The following is a 19,957-nucleotide window of genomic DNA, read 5'->3' on the forward strand; positions in this document are numbered from 1 at the left end:
GATCGTCAAGACCTTTGGACATTTTGATCCCGCCGGGGCCCCGAGATAGCGATGGGCGTGATGGGGTTGAGTCGAGGAACGACGTTGCTGCTGCACGTTGTATCTCCCTCATATCTTGCCTTGCACCATGGTCCTCTCGCGCGCCCTCCGTGGACCACGCGCCCTGCGCAACGCGCGCAGCTTGAGCAGTGAGCTGGACCGCGCTGCTGGACGCTAATCCCCCCTCCCCAGCCACACCCACCCCGCCCAAGCTCGCCTTCGCGTTCGACATTGACGGCGTGCTCAAGCAGGGCAAGCATGTGCTCCCGCAGGCCAAGCGCGTGATGCGGCTCTTGTCGGGGCAGGACGGGCGGCTGTCGGCGTAAGCTAGCCTCTGTTTCCCCCCGCACCCAGCTAACGCCGCGCCCCCAGCCCAGTCCCGTTCCTCCTCATGACCAACGGCGGCGGCGTGACCGACGCCAAGCGCCGCGTGCTCCTGTCGAAAGACATGGGCCTGGAGGTGGGCGAGCCCTACCTTGGCCTGAGGCTAACGCCAGCTCTCCCCCAACCAGCTCGTACAGAGCCACACGCCGCTCGCGCCCGTGATGGCCGCTTATGCCGACACGCCCGTCCTCGTCGTAGGCGGCAAGGGGTTCGCTGCGCGCGACGTCGCCGAGAGGTGCGTGGCGTGGGTGTGCTCTTCCTTGCCAGCTGACACTGGTGCCGTGCCGCAGCTACGGCCTGAAACGCGCATATGTCGCGCAGGATATCCTGCACTGGAACCCGAGCGTATGGGACAAGGCGAAGTTCGACGAGGCGGACCACGACCTTGTAAGGGTACGTCGCTGTGCCGGCCGGATGAGGCGGGCTCCCCCGCAGCTCGCGCGCTGACGCGCGCTCGTCGTAGCGCGATATCGACTTTGCCACCACCCCCCTCCGCGCAATCTTCGTCCTCCACGACAGCTACGACTGGGGACGCGACATGACCATCATCAACGAGCTGATGCAGTCTGACGGCGGGTTACTTGGGACGACGCGGGCGAACAGGCGGAAGCAGCCCGAGGGCGGCGAGGTGCCGCTTTGGTTCTCCAACCCCGATCTGGAGTGGAAGTCGTGAGTGGGGTGTGTGGGTGGCTTGCCTCGCTGCCTGCATTTTCCGCCGTGCGCGTTCGCGCTCGCTCGTTCGCTGCTCTCACTCGCTCACTCGCCCAGCGACTACCCCGTCGTCCGCCTCGGCATGGGCGCCTTCTCCACCTCCTGCTCGGCGGTCTACGCCGCGGCCACGGGCCTGCCCCTCCCCTTCACGCAGTACGGCAAGCCCCACCGCCCGACGTACGAGTTTGCCGACAAGATGCTGCGCCGCCGGGCGGATGAGCTGCGCGGGCCGGGGGCCGAGTCGCTGAATGTGTGAGTTGGCGTGTATCGGCAAGCAGCTCACAACCAGTTACATGATCGGCGACAACCCGCTTTCTGGTGAGTGTGGTCCGAGGCCACCCCGACACCCGCTGACGCCGCCACGCAGACATCTGGGGAGCAAACAACTACGGCTGGAACTCGGTCCTCGTGCGTACTGGCGTCTATCCCGGCGGCGAGCCCAGCCACAAGCCGACGTTCATCGCAGACGACGTCGAGCTCGCCGTGCAGTGGGCCATTGAGAACGAGCTCGCCAAGGCGTAGAGAGAAGTACAAGCACAAGCGTCTAGATGCACACAGCACACAATCAATTGCCCCTCCTGCCCGCCGCTCGCCTCGCTCGCGGCTCGCGGCTCGCACCCAGTCTTCCTAACGATGCATGCTCCTGGCCATTATGGCCCTATATGCGACAATTGAACAAACGGAGCGAATCTCTATAGTACGGATCTTGTCTACCAAATCAACAGCGCGCGCTCGCGCGCGCGCACATCTAAACTAACCGCCACTTTAAGCCGTGGGGCGGTAACGCGGCTCGCTCTCGAAGATCGTCGAGGGGTCGAGGCGGCCGTGGATAATGTCGTACCAGAGCTGGAGCGACGACTGGCGGGCCCAGTTCCAGCTCGAGTCAAACGTACGGGCCTTGGCGGCCGAGAAGGCGGGCGAGATGCCGTCAATGTAGGCGTCACCGTGCTCGGCCTTGATGGCGTCAAGCTTGGCCTGGAGGGCCTCGGCGTTGGCCTTCTCCGTGTCGGCCTTCTTCTCGCCAGCGCGGGGGTCCTTGCCGAGGTAGCGGTAGAGCTGCTCAATCTCGCGCTCGGCCTGCTCGTTCTGCTTGACAACAAACTTGTCAAACTCCTCCGAGTTCATGACGGCACCACCGCCACCGCCGCCACCACCACCACCGCCGGCACCGCCAGTCGAGAGGGTGATGCCAGAGTACGAGGCGTACGCCTGCGCGACCGAGTCGAGGAAGGCCTTGCCCTCGAGCTCAGAGCCGATACGCTTGGCGGGCTCGGACAGGATACCGAAGAAGAGGGCAGAGTCGGAGCGCAGAGGGCCAAGACCCCACTGCTTGTTGAGGTGCGAACGAGCAGCAGAGATGTTGAAGCCACCAGGGAACTTGGAAGCAATCATGCGGTTGGTCAGACCCATGGCGTGCTTGCCAAGTGCAGAGTAGCCAACACCAAGGGCCGCTCCAAGCTCGTCGAGAGGAAGGTCCTCACCCTTCTCGGGAGCCTGGGCAAACTCGGTCTGGAGGTCACCGAGAATCTCGTTCTGGAGAGTCGACTTGCCGCCAGAGAGCTCCTTGAGCGACTTGGAGAGGGGAATCTCCGAAGCGGGCTTCTTGAGCTTCTGGGCAATGATGATGCGGACAGTGTCGACGGCCTTGGGAGGCGCGTCCTCGACAGCAGCAGCGGGACCGGCCGAAGGAGCGGCAGCGACGGGCGCAGCAGCAACAGGCGCAGGGGCGGCGGCAGCCTTGGGGGCGGCAGCCTCGGAAGGAGCAGCGGCAGCGGGCTCCTCGGCAGCCTCGTCCTCGAAGGCGTAGTAGACCTCCTTCTGGTTCTTGGCGTGGCAGAGGATGGTGCGCTTGAGCGAGATGGCACCGTCCTGGGCCTCGTACTTGGCCTTGAGGGTACGGGTGGCCATACCAGCAAGGACAGGGCCGGGGCCGACCTCGATGAGGCGCTCAAACTTGGCCTGAGTGAAGAGGACATCCTGAGTCTCGATCCAGCGAACGGGCGAGGCGAACTGGTAGGCGAGACACTCGGTGAGGATGTTGTAGGCGAGCTCCTGGCGCTGAGCAGGCGATGCCCAGGCGTTCTTCTCCCACAACTTGAGAACAAGCTCCATGCGGGGCGAGTTGGTCTCCTCGTAGATCTTCTGAACGTACGCCTTGGTAACCTCGAAGGGCTCGGCGATAAGGTTGGGGATGTACTTGCCGATGAGACGGTCGGGGTTGAGCTGCTTGGGGTCGATCTTCTTGACGAGGTAGTTGCGGAACGACAACACTCCAGGCCAGAGGTAGCGAGAGTGGAATGGCACATCGATACCAGGGAGGGGAATGGTAGCGTAGCCACGCTCGAGGATGACCTGACCGCCGTCCTTCTTGGCCTTCTCCTCCTGCATGCTCCAGGCCTCCTCAATAATGTCCTTGAGGTGCTCCTTGAGCTCCTCGACCGACATGGTCTTGGAGAGCTTCTCAAGGTCAATCTTCTGGTGCTTGAGAACGTTGAGGACGTTGGTGAGGGTGGCGAGGGCGCGGAGCTCACCAGCAGTGACGTACTGCTGGTCGGCAACGTTGAGGTTGACAATCTGGAGAAGAGCCTCCTTCTGCGACGAGATCTGGTCGACAATCTCGCGGAGAGCGGGCTCGGAGAAGGTCTTGCCCACACGCGAGGGGTTGACGGCCATCATGGCGTACTGCGACTTGCCCTCGGCGTCGCGCTTGACCGCGCGCTGCATGGTGATACCACGGAAGAAGACGACGTCGGAGAGCGACGAGATGGGGAGGACGTCGGCAATCGAAGCAAGAGCCGAGTACTCGCCGAGCGAGTGACCAGCGAAGGGAGCGCTAGGGTCAATGAGGCCCTTGGCCTTCATGTCGTCAAAGGCGGCCTTCTCGGTAACGACAAGCGCAATCTGGGTGTACTGCGTGGCGTAGAGGAGACCCTGGGGGTGCGAGAAGGTGTACGACGTGGTGTAGAGGTCAATGTCGCCGAAGAGGGGCTTGGTCTTGAGCTCGCCGTCGTCACCAATGGTGTCGTAGGTGAGGTCCATGTAGCGCTGGCGGATGGCCTGGCCCTTGATACCACCAAAGTGGATCGTAAGCTCCTTGGGGTTGTTCTTGACAATGTCAATGATGGAGAAGCCGTAGACCGAGGTCAAGTGGGCGTCGGCGGCGTCCCAGACAGCGCGGGCAACCTCCGAGTTGTTGTAGAGCTCCATTCCCATGCCAACCTCCTGCGAACCCTGGCCAGTGAAGACGTAGGTGGTAGGGGGCTGGAGGACCTCGGATGTACCGTCAATGACCTTGGCACCGTTCTGGTTGAAGGCCTCGACCTTGACAACCTTCTTGCCGTCGCGCATGGCGACGTGGGTGAGCTTGACGTTGATCTCGTCACCAGGGAGGACCATGCCGACGAAGGCAACGTCGTACGAGACGACGCGCTCGGGGTGGTTGTCGGCGGCGACCTGCTCGACGTACTTGCGGGTAGCAGCAGACGACCACATGCCGTGGGTGATGGTGCCGGGGAGCTTGGCAAAGTCGGAGAAGTACGGGTTGATGTGGATGGGGTTGAAGTCACCCGAGATCTTCGAGTAGGGCTCGTTGGTGGCAGGAGTGCGGTAGGTGGCAGTCGACGCGTCAGTGATGAGCGCGTAGCCGCCCGACTCGAGAGGAACGGGGAGGCCGACAGCCTTGCCAGTACGCTTGAGGTACTCGACGACGGGGTTGCCGTGCGAGTTGTGGGCCTCGTAGTCGATGGTGGCAACCTGGACAAGCTGCTTGGTGCTGTCGCGGACAAAGGCAGCGCCAGTGACCTGGACCGACGAGTAGGTCGACTTGTCCTTGTAGTGGTACTTGGACTTGACCTTGAAGGTGAGGGTGGTGCCAACGTCGAGAGGAACCGAGTCGTCGTCCCACTCGAACCACTGCTTGGACTGGAGGACACCGACCGAGGTGGCCTTGTCGAGGCTGACAACATAGTCGGGCTCGTCGACAGTCTCGAAAGTGTTCTCAAAGTCGGTGAAGCGGCCACGGTAGAGGAAGGCCGAGTTGACCTCGATGACGGGCTCGCCGTTACGGAGGACGAAGCCCTTGACCTTGACAGTCTTGCCCGAGTCCGAGTTGATCACCGAAGTGACACGAGCCTCGGTCGTGCAGACGTCGCCAGCCTTGACCGGCGCGACACCCTCAACAAAGCGGAAGCCGTTCGAGAGGTGAACAAGGTTGATGAGGTCACCGTCAATGGCCTCGGGGAAGATGGTCTTCATGATCGACTGCCATCCAAGAACAATGGCGTAGTCCATGGGAGCAAGGATGGTGTCGTTGCGCGAGGCCTTGAAGCGCTCGCCCTGGTTGCCGACAACGTCACAGAAGCGCTGGATGGTGGCAGCGTCGACCTTGGTCTCACCGCAGGTGAAGGTGGTGTCAATGGCAAGCTGAGGAAGCTTCTCGTTGTCACCAAACCAGAGGCGCCAGTAGAAGTCCTTGATGGCCTTGTTGCGGCCCTTGACGACCTCGTGGATCGGGGCGTAGCCCTGCTCGGGGTGGTACTCGAACGTGAAGGTAAGAGGAACCGAGACGCCCTTGCGCTCCTCGAAGAGGACGAGGGTGATCTTGCGCTCCGAGGCGTTGTACGAGAGCTCGACGGCCTTGAAGTCGTCGGGGTGGGGGCCCGACGAGCGAGCGCCGCCGTAAAGCTCGACCTTCTGGATCTTGTCGCCGACCGAGTAGATCTTGGCCGTCTGGTGCTTGCGAGGAGCAAAGATGCGACGGAAGGGGTTGGTAACGTAGCTGGAGCCCTGGACAACGTTGACGGTGGTGAGGGCAGCGCGGAGCCACGAGAGCTCGGGGCCCGAGATGCGCTGAAGCCAGTCCTCAACCTTGGGGAGCTTGTCATCAAGCTTGAGGGTGCGGACCTCGTTGCCGTTGACCGACTCGACGTGCTCGTCGGCAATGTAGGTGTGGGCCTGGCTGGGGCGGGCACCAATGTAGTCGATCGAGGGAACCTTGGACTCGTCATTGTCGTAGAAGCGCTCAAGGATGCGCTTGGCAAGGTTGGCCTCGATGTTACCGAGGATGTCGGCGATGGGCTCGTCGGCAACCTTGGCGTGGCGCACGGCGATGGGGCCCTGGAGAATACAGACACGCTGGGGGTCCTGGTCGAACACGGCGTCAATGTTCTCGGCAGCCCAGAGCGAGTCCTTCTTGAACCAAACCTCGAACTGGTTGTCAAGGATGGGGATGAAGGGAACGGGCTTCTGACCAGGGCGCTGGCTGATGGTCAGGAAGTACGACTTGTCGTCGGCCGAAACGAGCTGGGTCTTGGCCTTGGGGTAGGTGCTGAAGAAGAGCTCGAGAGCCTCGGTGGGCTTGTCGAGGGCCGAGAACGACTGGATGAGCGACTCCTTGGTGCGGATGCCATCGACACCAGCGAAACGCTCCTCAGTGCGGCGAAGCCAGTCACCGGTGAGGTTACGGAGCGAGACGTCGACCCAGTTGTCGAGCTTGGCTGAGTACATGAGACGGACCATGCGGCGGGTGATCTCCTCGTAGGTCATGAGACCAATGTCGGAGACGACAGTGCCGTCGGCCTTCTCACCGAACCAGGGCTTGTTGAAGTCCTTGTTCAGGCGCTCAATGACATAGTCCTTCTTGCCCTCGAGCCAAGGGCCACGCTTCTCACGGGGAAGAGCGAAGACGGTGTCGTCAAACTCGCGCCAGAGCTTGACGGCGCGGTTGGCAATCTTGTGGATGGGCTCACCAAGCTCGGAGCGGACAGTAAGGATACCGCCGGTAGGCTTGTCGTAAGTGCCCTCCCACTGGTGGTCCTCGACACCGGGGGCGTCGACGATGAGCTGCTTGACAGAGGGCGACGTGTCGGCCTCCTTGGCGACCATGACGCGCGAAGCGTAAAGGGCACCATCGTAGGGCATGGGCTGGAGGCCAAAGAGCTTGACGGACCAGTCACCCGAGATGTAGGGCCAGACGTCCTCGGCGCCACCGAAGCCGGAACCGCAAATGAGCGAGATGTTGCGGTGGTTGCGGATCGAGCCGTAGGTCGAGATGATGGGGTGGTGGAAGTCCTCGCAAGAGTGGTGACCACCAGCACGACCACCAGTCCACTGAAGGATGATGGGGTAGTCGGGGTTGGCAGCGGCAATGTTGACAACCTGACGGATACCCTCAACCGATCCGGGCTTGAAGGCAATGTGCTTGATGCCAGCCTCCTTGAGGCCGTTGATGATCTCGGTGGCCTTCTCCGAGCTGGGGATACCAGCGGCGACACAGAAGCCCTCGATGGGGAGGCCCTCCTTGCGCATCTCCTGCCAGAGGGGGAACTGGAAGGTGAACTGGCGCTGGTTGATGTAAAGCGCGTTGAGGGTGACACCGACACCGGGCTTGGTGCGGCGCTGGATCTCAGCGACCTTGGCGCGGAGCGCCTTGGCATTGTAGTGACCGCCACCAGCGAGCTCAATGTGGTAGCCAGCGTTAAGGGTGGCGGCGACGAGGTTGGCGCCAACGGTGGTGGGGGTCATACCCGCAACCATGATAGGAGGCTTGCCGAGGAGACGCGAGAAGTTGGTGTCAATGTTGATCTTGCCGTCAAGCGTCTTGACGAGGCGGGGGTGCGACTCCTTGTACCAGACAGGCTCGCGACGGATGTTGTTGGCGTCGTAGAGCTCGGCGCCAGTCTTGCCCTTCTCGCCAACAATGACGACGCGGACACCACGGCCCTCGGTTACACGGGCGGCCAGAAGACCGACACCCGAGTTGCCGCCCGGGCCAAAGTCAATGGCGTGGGTGGCAGTAGGAGGGAAGTTGCAGGCCTTGGCCCAGTGGATGTGCTTGGTGAAGATCTGGTCGAGGAGCGAAGCCGTCAGGGACGAGCTGAGCTTGCGGAGATCGGAACCTGGAATAAAAGATAAGGCATCAGCGGGCTATTAAAGCTAAATTTTCGGTCAATTAAAAAACTCACCGTCCTCAGTGTCATAAATGGCAACGCCAAGCTCGGACGGGGTCCAGAGCTCACGGCCAGCAAGGTCCTGCTCAACGACCTTGGCAGTAGCACCCTCGAGGTAGTGGCTGTGGTAAGGCACGTTGATGGGCAGGAAGCGGATGTTGAAGACCGCCTTGCGCTTGGAGAAGGGGATCTTGCTCTGGTCGAGGCCGGCAGGAGCCATGACCTTGCGGAGAGCGGTAGCGAGACCGTAGAGCGACTTGGCAGGGCCAGTAACAATGTTGCTGGTCGCAGCGTTGAAGAGCGAGATGCCGACCTTGGAGTTGGCGGGCAGGAAGGCGTTGACCTTCTGGATGTGGGCGTCGAGGGCCTTGGCCGTCAGGCCGTTAACAGCCAGCATGGGGGTGGGGGTACCCTCGTTGTTGGCAATGGCGTCGGCAACGATCTCGGGCTCGATAGCGAGCACGGGGAAGAACTCCTGGCCACGGAGACCAACAAAGAAGAGAAGCTTAACAGCCTTCTCAATGTTCTGGTAGAGGCTCTCCCAGCTAGTGGAAGCAGCAATGGCAACAGCCGAGATAATGCCCTGGGAGTGACCAGTGGCGCCCTTGAAGAGCTCACGGAGCTCACCGGGAGAAACATCGGCAATGCGAGCCGAGACGACGTACTGAACGAGCTGGGTAATGCCGATCAGGGACATGGACACCGGGATCGACGCGAGGTAGTCGACCGAGGGGCGGGGCTTGCTGCCGTTGAGCCACGAGAGAACGTCAAGGCCCTCAGAGTAGTAGGGGAAGTTGTCGGCGTACTTGGCGACGAGGGGGTTGAGAACGTTCTTGGTGACGTTGGCGAGGAGCTCCTCGACGAAGGGGCGGTAGACGTCGAAGAGCGACTGGAGCTCATCGATGTAGTACTGTGTACATGTCAGCATTGCTGTCCTTGTCGCTTTCCCACGTTCTACTCACCTCGTTGACACCCTGGCCGCCGAAGAGAGCGTAGAGCTCGGCGGAGCCGTCCTGAGCGGCAGTAATAAGGGCGGGCTTGTGGGCGACCTGGACCTTCTTGTCGCCGAGGACCTTGCGGGCAACGGCAAAGGCCTTGTAGTAGGCCGTGAGGATCTCGGCGCGGACCTCGGGGTCGAAAGACTGGACCAGAGTCTGAACGCTGACCGAGGGGAGGAAGAGCTCGTTGAAGCGGTTGTACGAGGCGAGGAGAACCTCGGCCGTCTCCTGGCTCGAGGTAGCCGCGACATTGTCGGCAACAAACTTGAGGAAGCGAGCGAGAAGCTTGACCTGGGGCTCGTTGGAGACAGGCTTGCTGGCAGCCTCCTCATCGTCCTCGTCTACGGGGGCGGGGGCATCGTCGTCGTTGTTTGCGAGCTCATCGTGGAACTCCTGGGCGAGAACTTCTGAAGCGACCCAGGCCGAGAGGGGCTCTGCTGGAACGAGAACGTGGACACGGGCGGCCTTGGAGTGGAGGACCAGGGGGCGGGTAGGAGGGGGACCGCTGAAGAGGGACGCCATGATGGGCGATGTGGACTTGCGGCAGTCCCAATAGGTTGGTGGAGGGGATTAGAGAGGGGGGGTGGGTAGTGAGGGAGGAAAGATGGAGAAGGGGTGGGGGACTAGTGTTGCGTTTTGTGGAAGAGGTGGTGTTGTTGAGAGAGAGGAAACAACAAAAGCACGCAAGCGTGATGAGATGGGAAGAAGGGGATGAGGAAGGAAGGACGGACGGAGTGCACCGGGAGTCAAGGTAATGGGAGGAGTGACTGAGTGGTGGCAGGCAGCGGCAGCGTCCCAAGTGGGGAGGATGGAGGGCGCAACCAGGTGCGTGTGTGTGCGTGGTGGGTGGGTGCGGTCGGTCGGAGTGGCAGCCAGGCAAGCGTAGTGTCAGCGTAGGCCCGTACAGTGCGTGTATGGTGGTCGGGTTGGCCCAGTTGCCCCACTCTAACCAGCAGTTGTCCACCCCGGTGATACTTTCTCAGAAACCACCGTCATCCCCAACGACTGATTTCTCTCTGACGCCCTCGTCTTCCGAGATTGTACTTGCCCCAAGACGGAATCAAATCGGCCAGCCACGGCATTGAAACCCTGAACGATGGGTGACAGTGTGGGTTTCAAGCCATAACCCAGCAAGGCACCAAAGAGTCTGGGCCGCATTTTACCACCCAGGCAGGCCTGCCTGCCTGACGCCCAGCTCCGATACTGCCGAAACGATAAAAAAATCTACATCCCCACGAATCGTTATCAGTGGACGCTAACTGTGCGGCAACCGGACAGTTTGTGTGGGGAGGGAGAGTAACAGATGCCACGCATGCAACAACATTGAAAAACTCGTCAGCGTCCATCGGGGCTACTGCATAGACCGAGAGAAACGCTCGGTCACGCGCGGTGCGTGGCCGCAAAGCAATGCAAGGCCTTGTTCTGACGCCCCCCTCTTCGCGCCTCTGCACGTTTGCCAGATCATGTGGCTGGGGGGGAGTGGACCCGTCAATGCACACGCCAGGAAAAAAAAAAGCAGGACGCCGTATGATGCGAACCGAAGCACCTGGCAATAGACTGACAGCAGTGAGATGCTGGATTGTTGGGGCAGGGACAAGACCCGGAAGGGCCCAGGGAAATTCTCACGTGGGAGGAAGGGCGATTCCGTCGCGCTGGGGCAATCTCGCGCGCGGCAATGGCAGGCAGGGCGGGGCGAGCCAGGCCGCCGACGACGACTGGGATTAGTGGGGTTGGCCATTCTACAAATCGTTTCTGGCAGCGGGTCAGCAGTGACGAGGTGAGCATCAGAACAGACAGCTACAGTGTAGTCGGGTGCATCGGCCAAACTCCTGACCAGTACTCGCGGCCCACTGTATTGCACCACCACTACCAACTGCCCCCCCACTTGGTTGCTCGTCAACGTCCCCCGTCCCCACACTCGGAAACGTCGAAACAGTCACCACACCCTCATCGACTTGACAACTTGTCATTCTCCAGTCACAAGTGTCCCAGTGCCATTTGGACCAGACGCACTTCACCTCCTGTCCCCCCTCCCCATCACCCTTGACTCCTCTCCATTCACTCTCTCCCGCCAGTCGAACTCTCCCCCTCGCCTCGGCATCTTTCCTCCCCCCAACCGCTACGACGACGGCGACCTGCCACTAAGCAGCCATGTCCGCCGCCGACAGAGACAATGAGCGTCGTGAGCTCACGTCGCGCTGCATTGCGATCGTGAGTGTCGAGTGGGCCGGCCAGCAGCGCCGCGGTTAGCAGAGCTGCCGCGGCAAGCTCCGATGCCCATAACCACCCCCATCGTGGCAGTCACTGACAGTGTCAACAGATGAACCGCGCGGACCCCGTCCTGCTCGAGTGAGTATTTCCGTGAGGGCAGGTGCACTGCGGTGGCACTAGCATGCTAGTGACCGATGCCATCTCGCCCAGTGCCGATCTTGCGGCCTTGATCTGCGACCGAGTGCTTACACGCCCAGGTACATGAAGTACCACATTGATGAAATCGACCCGACCAAGGGCCCTAACTTTGAGAAGGCCAAGAAGTTCGGCCAGATCCTCCTCGACAACTGTGAGTGTGCCGGAGCGTTATTCGGCTTGCCTCTAACTCTCCACAGGCCAGGAGGTCGTCGACAAGCCTCCCGTCTACCGCGATGTCGCTCTCCCCACCGCTCCCCACACCGAGGTCAGCGCCAAGGGTGACATCCAGTACTCGGAGATTCCTCGCCAGAACGTCCGCAAGCTCGAGTCCTATGTCAAGGGTGAGTGTATAGGCAATACAAGTGGGGCGGTGTGTTGACACGCCCTCTCAGAGATGGCTTCCGGTGGTGAGGTCGAGTCGTCTGTCAACCTTGAGAAGGTTCAGACCGACATTGAGAAGCTCTGGGAGCTCGTGAACGCCCAGCCTTCCATTACGCCCGCCCAGAAGGCGGCCATCCGCTCCATGTACAGCGAGGTCGTCAAGTCGCTCGGCCACGGCCCCGGCTCCCCCGAGGTCGACCCCATCGCCCGTGCCAAGGGCGCTGCCTCGAGCACCAAGGAGCGCCGCCCCTCGTCCCAGTTCCTCCGCCCCAACGTCGAGGACCACACCGAGGTCGACGAGGAGCACCTCCCATTCCTCCACCTCAAGCGCAAGACTGGCACCGCGTGGGCCTACTCGCAGAAGCTCACCAACATCTACCTCGATGTTCTTACTGAGATTGCCACCTCGGGTGTGACTTTCCAGAAGAAGGCCGCCCTCCTCACCGGTGTCGGCAAGGGCTCGATCGGTGTCGAGATCCTCAAGGGCCTGCTCTCGGGTGGTGCCACCTGCGTTGTCACGACCTCGCGCTACAGCCGCGACGCCGTCGACTACTACAAGCGCATCTTCCACGAGATTGGCTCCAAGGGCTCCAAGCTCATTGTCGTCCCCTTCAACGGTGCCTCCAAGCAGGACGTTGAGGCCCTTGTCGACTACATCTACACCGAGGTCGGCATCGACCTCGACTACATTGTCCCCTTCGCCGCTCTTCCCGAGAACGGCCGTGAGATCGACAACATTGACGACAAGTCGGAGCTTGCCCACCGTCTCATGCTCACCAACCTGCTCCGTCTCCTCGGTGCTGTCAAGGCCAAGAAGGCCGCCCGCAAGTTTGTTACCCGCCCTACCCAGGTCGTGCTCCCCCTCTCGCCCAACCACGGTATCTTTGGTAACGACGGTCTCTACTCCGAGTCCAAGATCTCGCTCGAGACGCTCTTCAACCGTTGGAGCGCCGAGTCGTGGGGCGAGTACCTCTGTATCGCCGGTGCCGTTATTGGCTGGACCCGTGGTACCGGCCTCATGTCGGCGACCAACTTTGTCGCCGAGGGCCTCGAGAAGCTTGGTGTGCGCACCTTCTCGGCCAAGGAGATGGCTTTCAACATCCTGGGTCTCATGCACCCCCTCATCTTCGACATCACCCAGATCGAGCCCCTCTGGGCCGACCTCAACGGTGGTATGGACCGTGTCGCCGGCATTGCCGACGTCATGACCTCGATCCGTGTCGACATCAACCGCGTTGCCGACCTCCGCAAGGCCATTGCCCTTGACAACGGTGCCGACTTCCGTGTCACCAACGGCAGCGACGCCGAGCGCCTTCACCAGAAGGTCTCGATTGCGCCCCGCGCCAACTTCAACTTTGACTTCCCCACCATTGAGGGTGACGACGTCTTCACCGAGCTCAACTCGCTCCAGGGTCTCATCGACCTTGACAAGGTCATTGTCTGTACTGGTTTCGCCGAGGTCGGCCCTTGGGGCTCCTCGCGCACCCGTTGGGAGATGGAGGCCCGCGGCGAGTTCACCATCGAGGGCTGCATTGAGATGGCCTGGATGATGGGCTACATCAAGCACCTCGACGGCAAGCTCAAGGACGGCTCTCCCTACGTCGGATGGGTCGACGCCAAGTCTGGCGAGCCCGTCGACGACAAGGACGTTCGCTCCAAGTACGAGAAGGAGATCCTCGCCCACGCCGGTATCCGTCTCATCGAGCCCGAGCTCTTCAACGGCTACGACCCGGAGCGTAAGGGCTTCACCCAGGAGATTGAGCTCAACCACGACCTCGAGCCCCTCGAGGTCTCGGCCGAGGACGCCCAGAAGTTCAAGCGCGAGCAGGGCGACAATGTCGACATCTGGGCCCAGGACTCTGGCGAGTGGTTCGTCAAGTTCAAGAAGGGTGCCCGTGTCCTCCTCCCCAAGGCTGTCAAGTTTGACCGTGTTGTTGCCGGTCAGATCCCCACTGGCTGGGACGCCAAGCGCTACGGTATCCCCGACGACATTGTCTCGCAGACCGACCGCACGGCCCTCTGGGCCCTCGTCACCACCATGGAGGCGCTCATCATGTCGGGTGTTACCGACCCCTACGAGATCTACAAGTACGTGCACCCGTCCGAGCTCGGTACCTCGCTTGGTTCCGGTATGGGCGGCATGCAGTCGCTCTCGGCCATGTTCCGTGAGCGTCGCGAGGAGAAGGACGTCCAGAAGGACATTCTCCAGGAGACCTTCATCAACACTGTTGCTGGTTGGGTCAACCTGCTCCTCCTCTCCGCCTCGGGTCCCGTCAAGATCCCCGTCGGTGCCTGCGCCACTGCTCTTCAGTCGGTTGAGATTGCCTGCGACACCATCCTCACTGGCAAGGCCAAGGTCATGATCGCCGGTGGCTTTGACGACTTCTCCGAGGAGGGCTCGTACGAGTTCGCCAACATGAAGGCCACCTCGAGCGCCGAGACCGAGTTTGCCAACGGCCGTGAACCCAACGAGTTCTCGCGCCCCATGACCAGCACCCGTGCCGGTTTCATGGAGTCGCAGGGTGCTGGTGTCCACGTCCTCATGAGCGCCAAGACTGCCATTGAGATGGGTGCTGCCATCCAGGGTATCGTTGCCTACACCTCGACCCACACCGACAAGGCTGGTCGCTCCATCCCCGCCCCCGGTCGTGGTGTCCTCTCGACCGCCCGCGAGGTCACCCCCAAGAACGCCCTCCCCATCCTCGACGTCAAGTACCGTGCCCGCCAGCTTGCGTTCCGCCGCAAGCAGATTGCCCAGTGGCTCGAGAACGAGATCGACCTCCTCAAGGACGAGCTCGCCGTCACTGGCAAGCAGAACGACGAGGAGTTCTTCAACACCCGTGTTGCCTTCATCGAGTCCGAGGCCAAGCGCCAGGAGAAGGACGCGCTCGCCACCTTTGGCATGCTCGAGGGCTCTGACCCCAACATTGCCCCTCTCCGCCGTGCCCTCGCCGTCTGGGGTCTCAACGCCGACTCGGTTGGTGTCATCTCGTGCCACGGTACCTCCACCAAGGCCAACGACAAGAACGAGTCTGGTGTCTACAACCTCCAGTTCGAGCAGCTCGGCCGCACCAAGGGTAACGCCGTCCCCGTCATCACCCAGAAGTACCTCACTGGTCACCCCAAGGGTGGTGCCGCCGCTTGGATGTTCAACGGCATGCTCCAGACCCTCCAGTCTGCCATTGTCCCCGGCAACCACAACGCCGACAACATTTCCGAGGAGCTCCGTGCCTTCCCCCACCTCTTCTACCCCTCCAAGGCTATCCAGCACCTCCGCCTCGAGGCTGGTCTCCTCACCTCGTTCGGTTTCGGTCAGGTCGGTGGCCAGGCTGCCATCCTCCACCCCCGTTACCTCTTCGCGTCGCTCTCTGCTACCGAGCTCGAGGCGTACAAGAAGAAGAACATTGCCCGCCAGCTCCAGTCGTACTCGCGTCTGTCGTCGGCCATGGTTCACAACAACCTCGTCCAGATCAAGGACGGACCCCCCTACACCCCCGAGCTCGAGGGCGACGTTCTCCTCAACCCTCTTGCCCGCGCTGGTCCTTCCAAGACTGGCTCGTGGGCCTTCCAGAAGAAGGGTCCCTCGACCGTCCCCATCAACACCGCCAACGCGGCGACCATCAAGTTGCTGTTTGCGCAGGCCGCTGGTGGCGCCTCGGGTGTCGGTGTCGACACGGAGCTGATCAGCGCCGTGCCCACGTCGGCGACGTTCCGCGAGCGCAACTTTACCGCCGACGAGATTGCCTACTGCGCCTCGGCTCCCGACGCGACCGCGTCGTTTGCCGGCCGCTGGGCTGCCAAGGAGGCCGTCTTCAAGGCGCTCGGTGTCCCCTCCAAGGGTGCCGGCGCGCCCCTCAAGGACATTGAGATTGTGTCGACCGAGGCCGGCCCGCAGGTCAAGCTTCACGGTGACGCTGCCAAGGCTGCCGGCAGCAAGTCGATCAAGGTGTCGCTGTCGCACTCGGACGCCTCGGTTGTTGCGTTCGCCGTCGCCAACTAGACGGTGCGGCGCAGCGTGTAATCTAGGGTAGCATAGTAGACCGTCAGTTTGTTTCGCGTTTGATTAGGCGGAGAGGCCTGTATCCCCTCCCGCGTGGGCGTTTGCCCGCTTAGAGTGATCGTATGAATAGTGTGCATAGAGCTGCGAGCTGCGAGCGTGCGAATTACGCGAGGGGCGAGGAGAGGGGGACTTGGAAGTCGTCCAGCTCGCCAAGGTCGTGGGGAAGCCACCTGCCACTGCCGGCAAAACCCGCGAGTCAGCCTCCACATCCAGAGTCCACACTGGCGCGGTTTACCCGTCACCTTGCCTCCCCCATATCAACCAGCCCTGCCTGCATGCCCTCTCTCTCTCTCTCCCCATCAACAATGACAGAGACAACTTCAATCCTAGGCGCCAACACGCCGCACCCGCTGCGCATCTCGCGCCTCGTCACCGGGCTGTGGCAGCTGGCCGGGGGGCACGGCGAAGCGGACGTCACGGCCTCCGCAGCGGCAATGGGGCCGTACGTCGCTGCGGGGCTGGACACGTTCGACATGGCCGACTGTGCGTGTATGTGTGTGTGTGGGAGGGCGTGCTGACGTTGTTGCGCAGTCTATGGCCCGGCAGAGGACGTTGTGGGCGCGTATAATGCCGCTAGTGTGGGGAAGCCTGTGACACCTCTGACCAAGTGGTGCCCCAAGCCTACTGTTGTCGGCGAGGAGGCGTGCCGGAAGGCAGTGGACACGGCGCTCGCGCGCCTCCGGGTCGACAGCTTGCCGCTGCTGCAGTACCATGTGTGGCGGTACGACGACCCGAGCTATCTGTGAGTCGGGTTCGCTCGTCCAGTCACTGCCTAACGCGCACAGCGAGAACCTGCACCACCTGTCCCAGCTGCAGGCAGCGGGCAAGATCCAACATATCGGGGTCACCAACGTCGACCTGGCGCACCTGCGCCTGATCGTGGGGAGCGGGTATGCGATCGCGTCGAACCAGGTGTCCATGAGCGTGCTCGACCGCCGCGCCGAAGTGGGCGGCATGGCGGACTACTGTGCCGTCAACGGCATCGGGCTGCTGGCCTACGGCACGCTGCTGGGCGGGTTTATCGGCGAGAAGTGGCTCGGTGCCCCCGAGCCTGTGGAGCAGGGCAACTGGAGTCTGATGAAGTACAAGCGGTACATTGACGCCGCTGGTGAGTGTGGTGTGTGGGTATGTGGCGGCGCTGACGGCCACAGGCGGCTGGGCCGTGTTCCAGGGCCTGCTTGCCGCGCTCAAGTTCGTGGCGGACAAGCACGGCGTGCCCATCGCCACCGTCGCGATGGGGTACGTGCTCGCGCTTCCCGCGGTAGCAGGCATCATTGTCGGGTCGCGGCTGGTCGGCGACGCGTCGAGCCACATCGCGTCGAACAAGCAGGCGCTGTCGCTGCGCCTCGACGACGCCGACCTGGCCACCATCCACGCGGCGCAGGCGCGCCTCTCCCCAGTGCCAGGGGACAGCGGCGACGAGAACCGATACCCGCCGTACCTCAGCCCGACGGGCGGCGCGCGCGACTTTATCGACGACGCCGCGCTCGCCGAGGTCGAGCGCGTCGTCGCTGCCGGCGGGCGGGTCGAGCGCAGCTCCGGCTCGGCGTGGGAGCCGGTCGCGAACTACTGCCGTGCGGTGCGCGTCGGCGACAGGATCACAGTCAGCGGGACGACGACGCGCGCGGCCTTCTCGGGCGCCGGCGTGATTGGCGGGAAGGACGCCGAGGCGCAGAGCACGTACATCTTCGACATTATCGCCGGGGCGGTGCGTGCCCTCGGCGGGTCAGTGGCGGATATCACGCGCACAAGGGTGTTGCTTGCCGACGTGGCTGACTGGGCGGCCGTCGGCAGGGCCCAGGCGCGCGAGATTGGCCGGTGGGGCGTGCGGCCCGCCAACACGATGGTCGGCGGGCTGACGTTTGTCGTTGGCCCCGACGCGCTGGTGGAGATTGAGGCCGAGGCTATCGTTGGGAGCGGGAAGGGGCCGCGGCTTAGGTTGGGGCCTGGCGGCATTGTCAGGGAGTAGGAGGGTGTAGTAGATGAAGCGATGCACAAGATGTGCGACCGACTCTGCCACGCAAAGTCATTAAAGTGGCACACTTCGCCACATGCCACACACACCTAGCACCAAAGACATGTCGCACAGACCCTACCCACGACGATCCGCACGGCCGCAACGAGGCAACAGCAGAACAAGAATGCACGCGCGCGCGCGGTGCTGCTCTTCTCTCCTCTTGATCTCCTCACCACGCTCTCGGCCGCGGCAAGCACAGCCGCGGGGTGGCAGGCGACATCTCCTCTCGGACGACAGATAGACCGACGCTCGCTCGCACGGATCGTCGTCGTCGCACATCACCATGTCGGGCAACAACGTGCCAGCGCCAGCGCCAGCGCCCGAGGCAACGCTGCCCGAGGCCACGATGCCCAAAGTATCGGCTACGGCTACCACGCCCCACCCGCGGCGGGCGGGCGTCTCGGCGGCGGGCGTGTGGGCCGGGCTCGCGCGGTTCTGGGACGCGGTGGGCGCCGTGCGCGATCACAAACTCGAGGTGTGTTGTCGGCGTCTTCCTTCTTCTCCTCCTTCTTCTGTTGCCCCAGCTCACACCGCAGCCCACCCCGCCCCCGCCCCCGCCGCTCCCCGCCTCACCCACGTCCCCCACGTCCCCCAGAATGGCCCTCTTCAACCCCTTTGCGCGCTCGCCCCCAGCGACACCACTATCGCCTGTCCCGCCCGTCGTCGACGCAAGCGGAACGCCCGCGTCCCCCTCTCCCGAGGCGCCAGACCCGGCGCCAGAACAATCAACACAACACATCGAGGCGCCGCTGCCGCTGCCGGCCGACACGCTCCCCCCGTTCCACGCGCACGTCTCCCTCCCCTGCGCCGCCTTGCTCGAGCAGCACCGCGACGACGCGCTTCCAGCGCTGTTGGGCGACATTGCCGCCGTGCAAGAGCTCTGCGTGAGGGCGCGGCGCGGCGCCCCGGGGGGAGAGTATGGCGCGTTTGGCACCGGGAGCGGGCATCAGGCTGGTGAGTGCGAGCTCGCGCGTCAGCAGCGCGAGGGAGGAAGCTGTCGCGTCGTACGGCTCGCTGACGCTCGCTGTGGCAGAACTGCGTAACCTCGAACGCACCGCCCGCTCCCTCGTGCACCTCTCGGCTGGCGTGGAGATGCAACTGCGCATGCTCCGTGGCCTGCCGCCATGCATCGCGGCGTTGAGCGAGGCGGAGGGGGAAGACGATGTGGTTGAGGGCGGGACTGACGTTGTCGACGGAGGGGAGGTGGTTGAGGCGCACAGTGTCGCCGAGGACGGCGCTGAGGGCGGAGCGCCCGACGCAGCCGGAGCCGTCCCCGCCCCTGCCGCGCTCGGTGCGGACGAGACGGCGCCCCTGCCTCACGATGTGGATGATGGTCACCAGCCCCAGCGCGTCGAAGCCTCCTTGCCGACCGCCGTCGATGTCCCCGCAGCCACGAGCCCCGCGACTGTGACTGTCTCTGTCGCCAGCCCGGCCGAAGCACCGACCGCCACACCGACCAGCAGCACTGCCGCTTAGTGCAGGTAGTAGTAGCTCAAGATGTACGAGTATCGTGTACTAGGGCAGCGGTGGCGGCAGCAGCTGTCGTGCGGCGTCGCCCACTGGTCTGACGATCCTCAGTGCGGCGCGGCGCAGCGCAGACTTTGCCGCTCCACACTGCGAATGCACTCACCGCGCACCTCGCACCGCTCAGCTCACCCCGTCGCACTCACTGCCCGCAGCGGTGCAAGCACCCACGCACCCATCGCCCCCAGCAGCACCGGTTCGTCGTCGCCGTGCTATATCTGGCTGGCGCAGATTGATATCAAGATGTGTCGATTCCAGATCGCAGATCGGCAGGCAGGCGGACTAACGACCGACCGAACCCACGACCCCAAGCGCGCCGCAATTACCACCCGCATTCCGCACGCGTGTCAGCTCCCACGGAGCTGCCAGCAAGCAAGCAAGCAAGCAAGCAAGACAAAATGTTGTGCAGATGGTTTACAGTATGATACAACTGAAGAATGTCCAGGGTGCGCTGTCGCCGCCGCTGACGGCGTGGCGGTGCGGGGTG

General features: G+C 62.9%; 5 protein-coding genes across 5 annotated transcripts; 4 read left to right on the forward strand and 1 right to left on the reverse strand.

Annotated features, from left to right (window-relative positions):
• The first annotated feature begins 114 nt into the window (after positions 1 to 114).
• Positions 115 to 1,773, forward strand: SPAC22A12.08c (putative CDP-alcohol phosphatidyltransferase class-I family protein). The gene is made up of 9 exons (XM_062767285.1): positions 115 to 188; positions 232 to 361; positions 412 to 499; positions 537 to 658; positions 714 to 816; positions 887 to 1,092; positions 1,192 to 1,386; positions 1,424 to 1,452; positions 1,502 to 1,773. The coding sequence occupies exons 1-9, from the start codon at positions 128 to 130 to the stop codon at positions 1,654 to 1,656; spliced, it is 1,089 nt and encodes a 362-aa protein (XP_062623269.1). The 5' UTR covers positions 115 to 127; the 3' UTR covers positions 1,657 to 1,773.
• FAS1 (Fatty acid synthase subunit beta) lies at positions 1,758 to 9,834 on the reverse strand. The gene is made up of 3 exons (XM_062767286.1): positions 9,044 to 9,834; positions 8,097 to 8,991; positions 1,758 to 8,030 (listed from the first exon to the last, which is right to left on the reverse strand). The coding sequence occupies exons 1-3, from the start codon at positions 9,599 to 9,601 to the stop codon at positions 1,900 to 1,902; spliced, it is 7,584 nt and encodes a 2,527-aa protein (XP_062623270.1). The 5' UTR covers positions 9,602 to 9,834; the 3' UTR covers positions 1,758 to 1,899.
• Positions 9,835 to 10,883: 1,049 nt separating this feature from the next.
• On the forward strand, positions 10,884 to 16,011 carry fasA (Fatty acid synthase subunit alpha). Its single transcript, XM_062767287.1, has 5 exons — positions 10,884 to 11,290; positions 11,400 to 11,428; positions 11,548 to 11,639; positions 11,686 to 11,829; positions 11,881 to 16,011. The coding sequence occupies exons 1-5, from the start codon at positions 11,231 to 11,233 to the stop codon at positions 15,867 to 15,869; spliced, it is 4,314 nt and encodes a 1,437-aa protein (XP_062623271.1). The 5' UTR covers positions 10,884 to 11,230; the 3' UTR covers positions 15,870 to 16,011.
• A 223-nt stretch (positions 16,012 to 16,234) lies between these two features.
• tas lies at positions 16,235 to 17,898 on the forward strand (the record flags this gene model as incomplete). The annotated part of the gene is made up of 4 exons (XM_062767288.1): positions 16,235 to 16,412; positions 16,461 to 16,671; positions 16,715 to 17,037; positions 17,081 to 17,898. 4 exons carry the CDS (start codon positions 16,235 to 16,237, stop codon positions 17,896 to 17,898), a joined length of 1,530 nt encoding a protein of 509 aa, XP_062623272.1.
• Positions 17,899 to 18,229: 331 nt separating this feature from the next.
• On the forward strand, positions 18,230 to 19,422 carry LOC62_01G000833 (uncharacterized protein; the record flags this gene model as incomplete). Its single annotated transcript, XM_062767289.1, has 3 exons — positions 18,230 to 18,421; positions 18,483 to 18,900; positions 18,980 to 19,422. The coding sequence occupies 3 exons, from the start codon at positions 18,230 to 18,232 to the stop codon at positions 19,420 to 19,422; spliced, it is 1,053 nt and encodes a 350-aa protein (XP_062623273.1).
• Between the last annotated feature and the right edge of the window lie 535 nt (positions 19,423 to 19,957).

The sequence above is a fragment of the Vanrija pseudolonga genome, chromosome 1 (genome assembly GCF_020906515.1).
Source record: "Vanrija pseudolonga chromosome 1, complete sequence".
NCBI lineage: Eukaryota > Fungi > Basidiomycota > Tremellomycetes > Trichosporonales > Trichosporonaceae > Vanrija > Vanrija pseudolonga.

Excerpts from the sequence above, each read along its gene's own strand:
- SPAC22A12.08c (XM_062767285.1), top strand. The coding sequence starts at position 128 with ATGGTCCTCTCGCGCGCCCTCCGTGGACCACGCGCCCTGCGCAACGCG. Across the intron at positions 362-411 it reads CAGGACGGGCGGCTGTCGGC|CCCAGTCCCGTTCCTCCTCA; the intron begins GTAAGCTAGCCT and ends CCGCGCCCCCAG. Across the intron at positions 1,453-1,501 it reads CGGCGACAACCCGCTTTCTG|ACATCTGGGGAGCAAACAAC; the intron begins GTGAGTGTGGTC and ends GCCGCCACGCAG.
- FAS1 (XM_062767286.1), bottom strand. The coding sequence starts at position 9,601 with ATGGCGTCCCTCTTCAGCGGTCCCCCTCCTACCCGCCCCCTGGTCCTC. Across the intron at positions 8,992-9,043 it reads GCGGCCAGGGTGTCAACGAG|TACTACATCGATGAGCTCCA; the intron begins GTGAGTAGAACG and ends ACATGTACACAG. Across the intron at positions 8,031-8,096 it reads CATTTATGACACTGAGGACG|GTTCCGATCTCCGCAAGCTC; the intron begins GTGAGTTTTTTA and ends CTTTTATTCCAG.
- fasA (XM_062767287.1), top strand. The coding sequence starts at position 11,231 with ATGTCCGCCGCCGACAGAGACAATGAGCGTCGTGAGCTCACGTCGCGC. Across the intron at positions 11,429-11,547 it reads GCGGACCCCGTCCTGCTCGA|GTACATGAAGTACCACATTG; the intron begins GTGAGTATTTCC and ends TTACACGCCCAG. Across the intron at positions 11,640-11,685 it reads CCAGATCCTCCTCGACAACT|GCCAGGAGGTCGTCGACAAG; the intron begins GTGAGTGTGCCG and ends AACTCTCCACAG.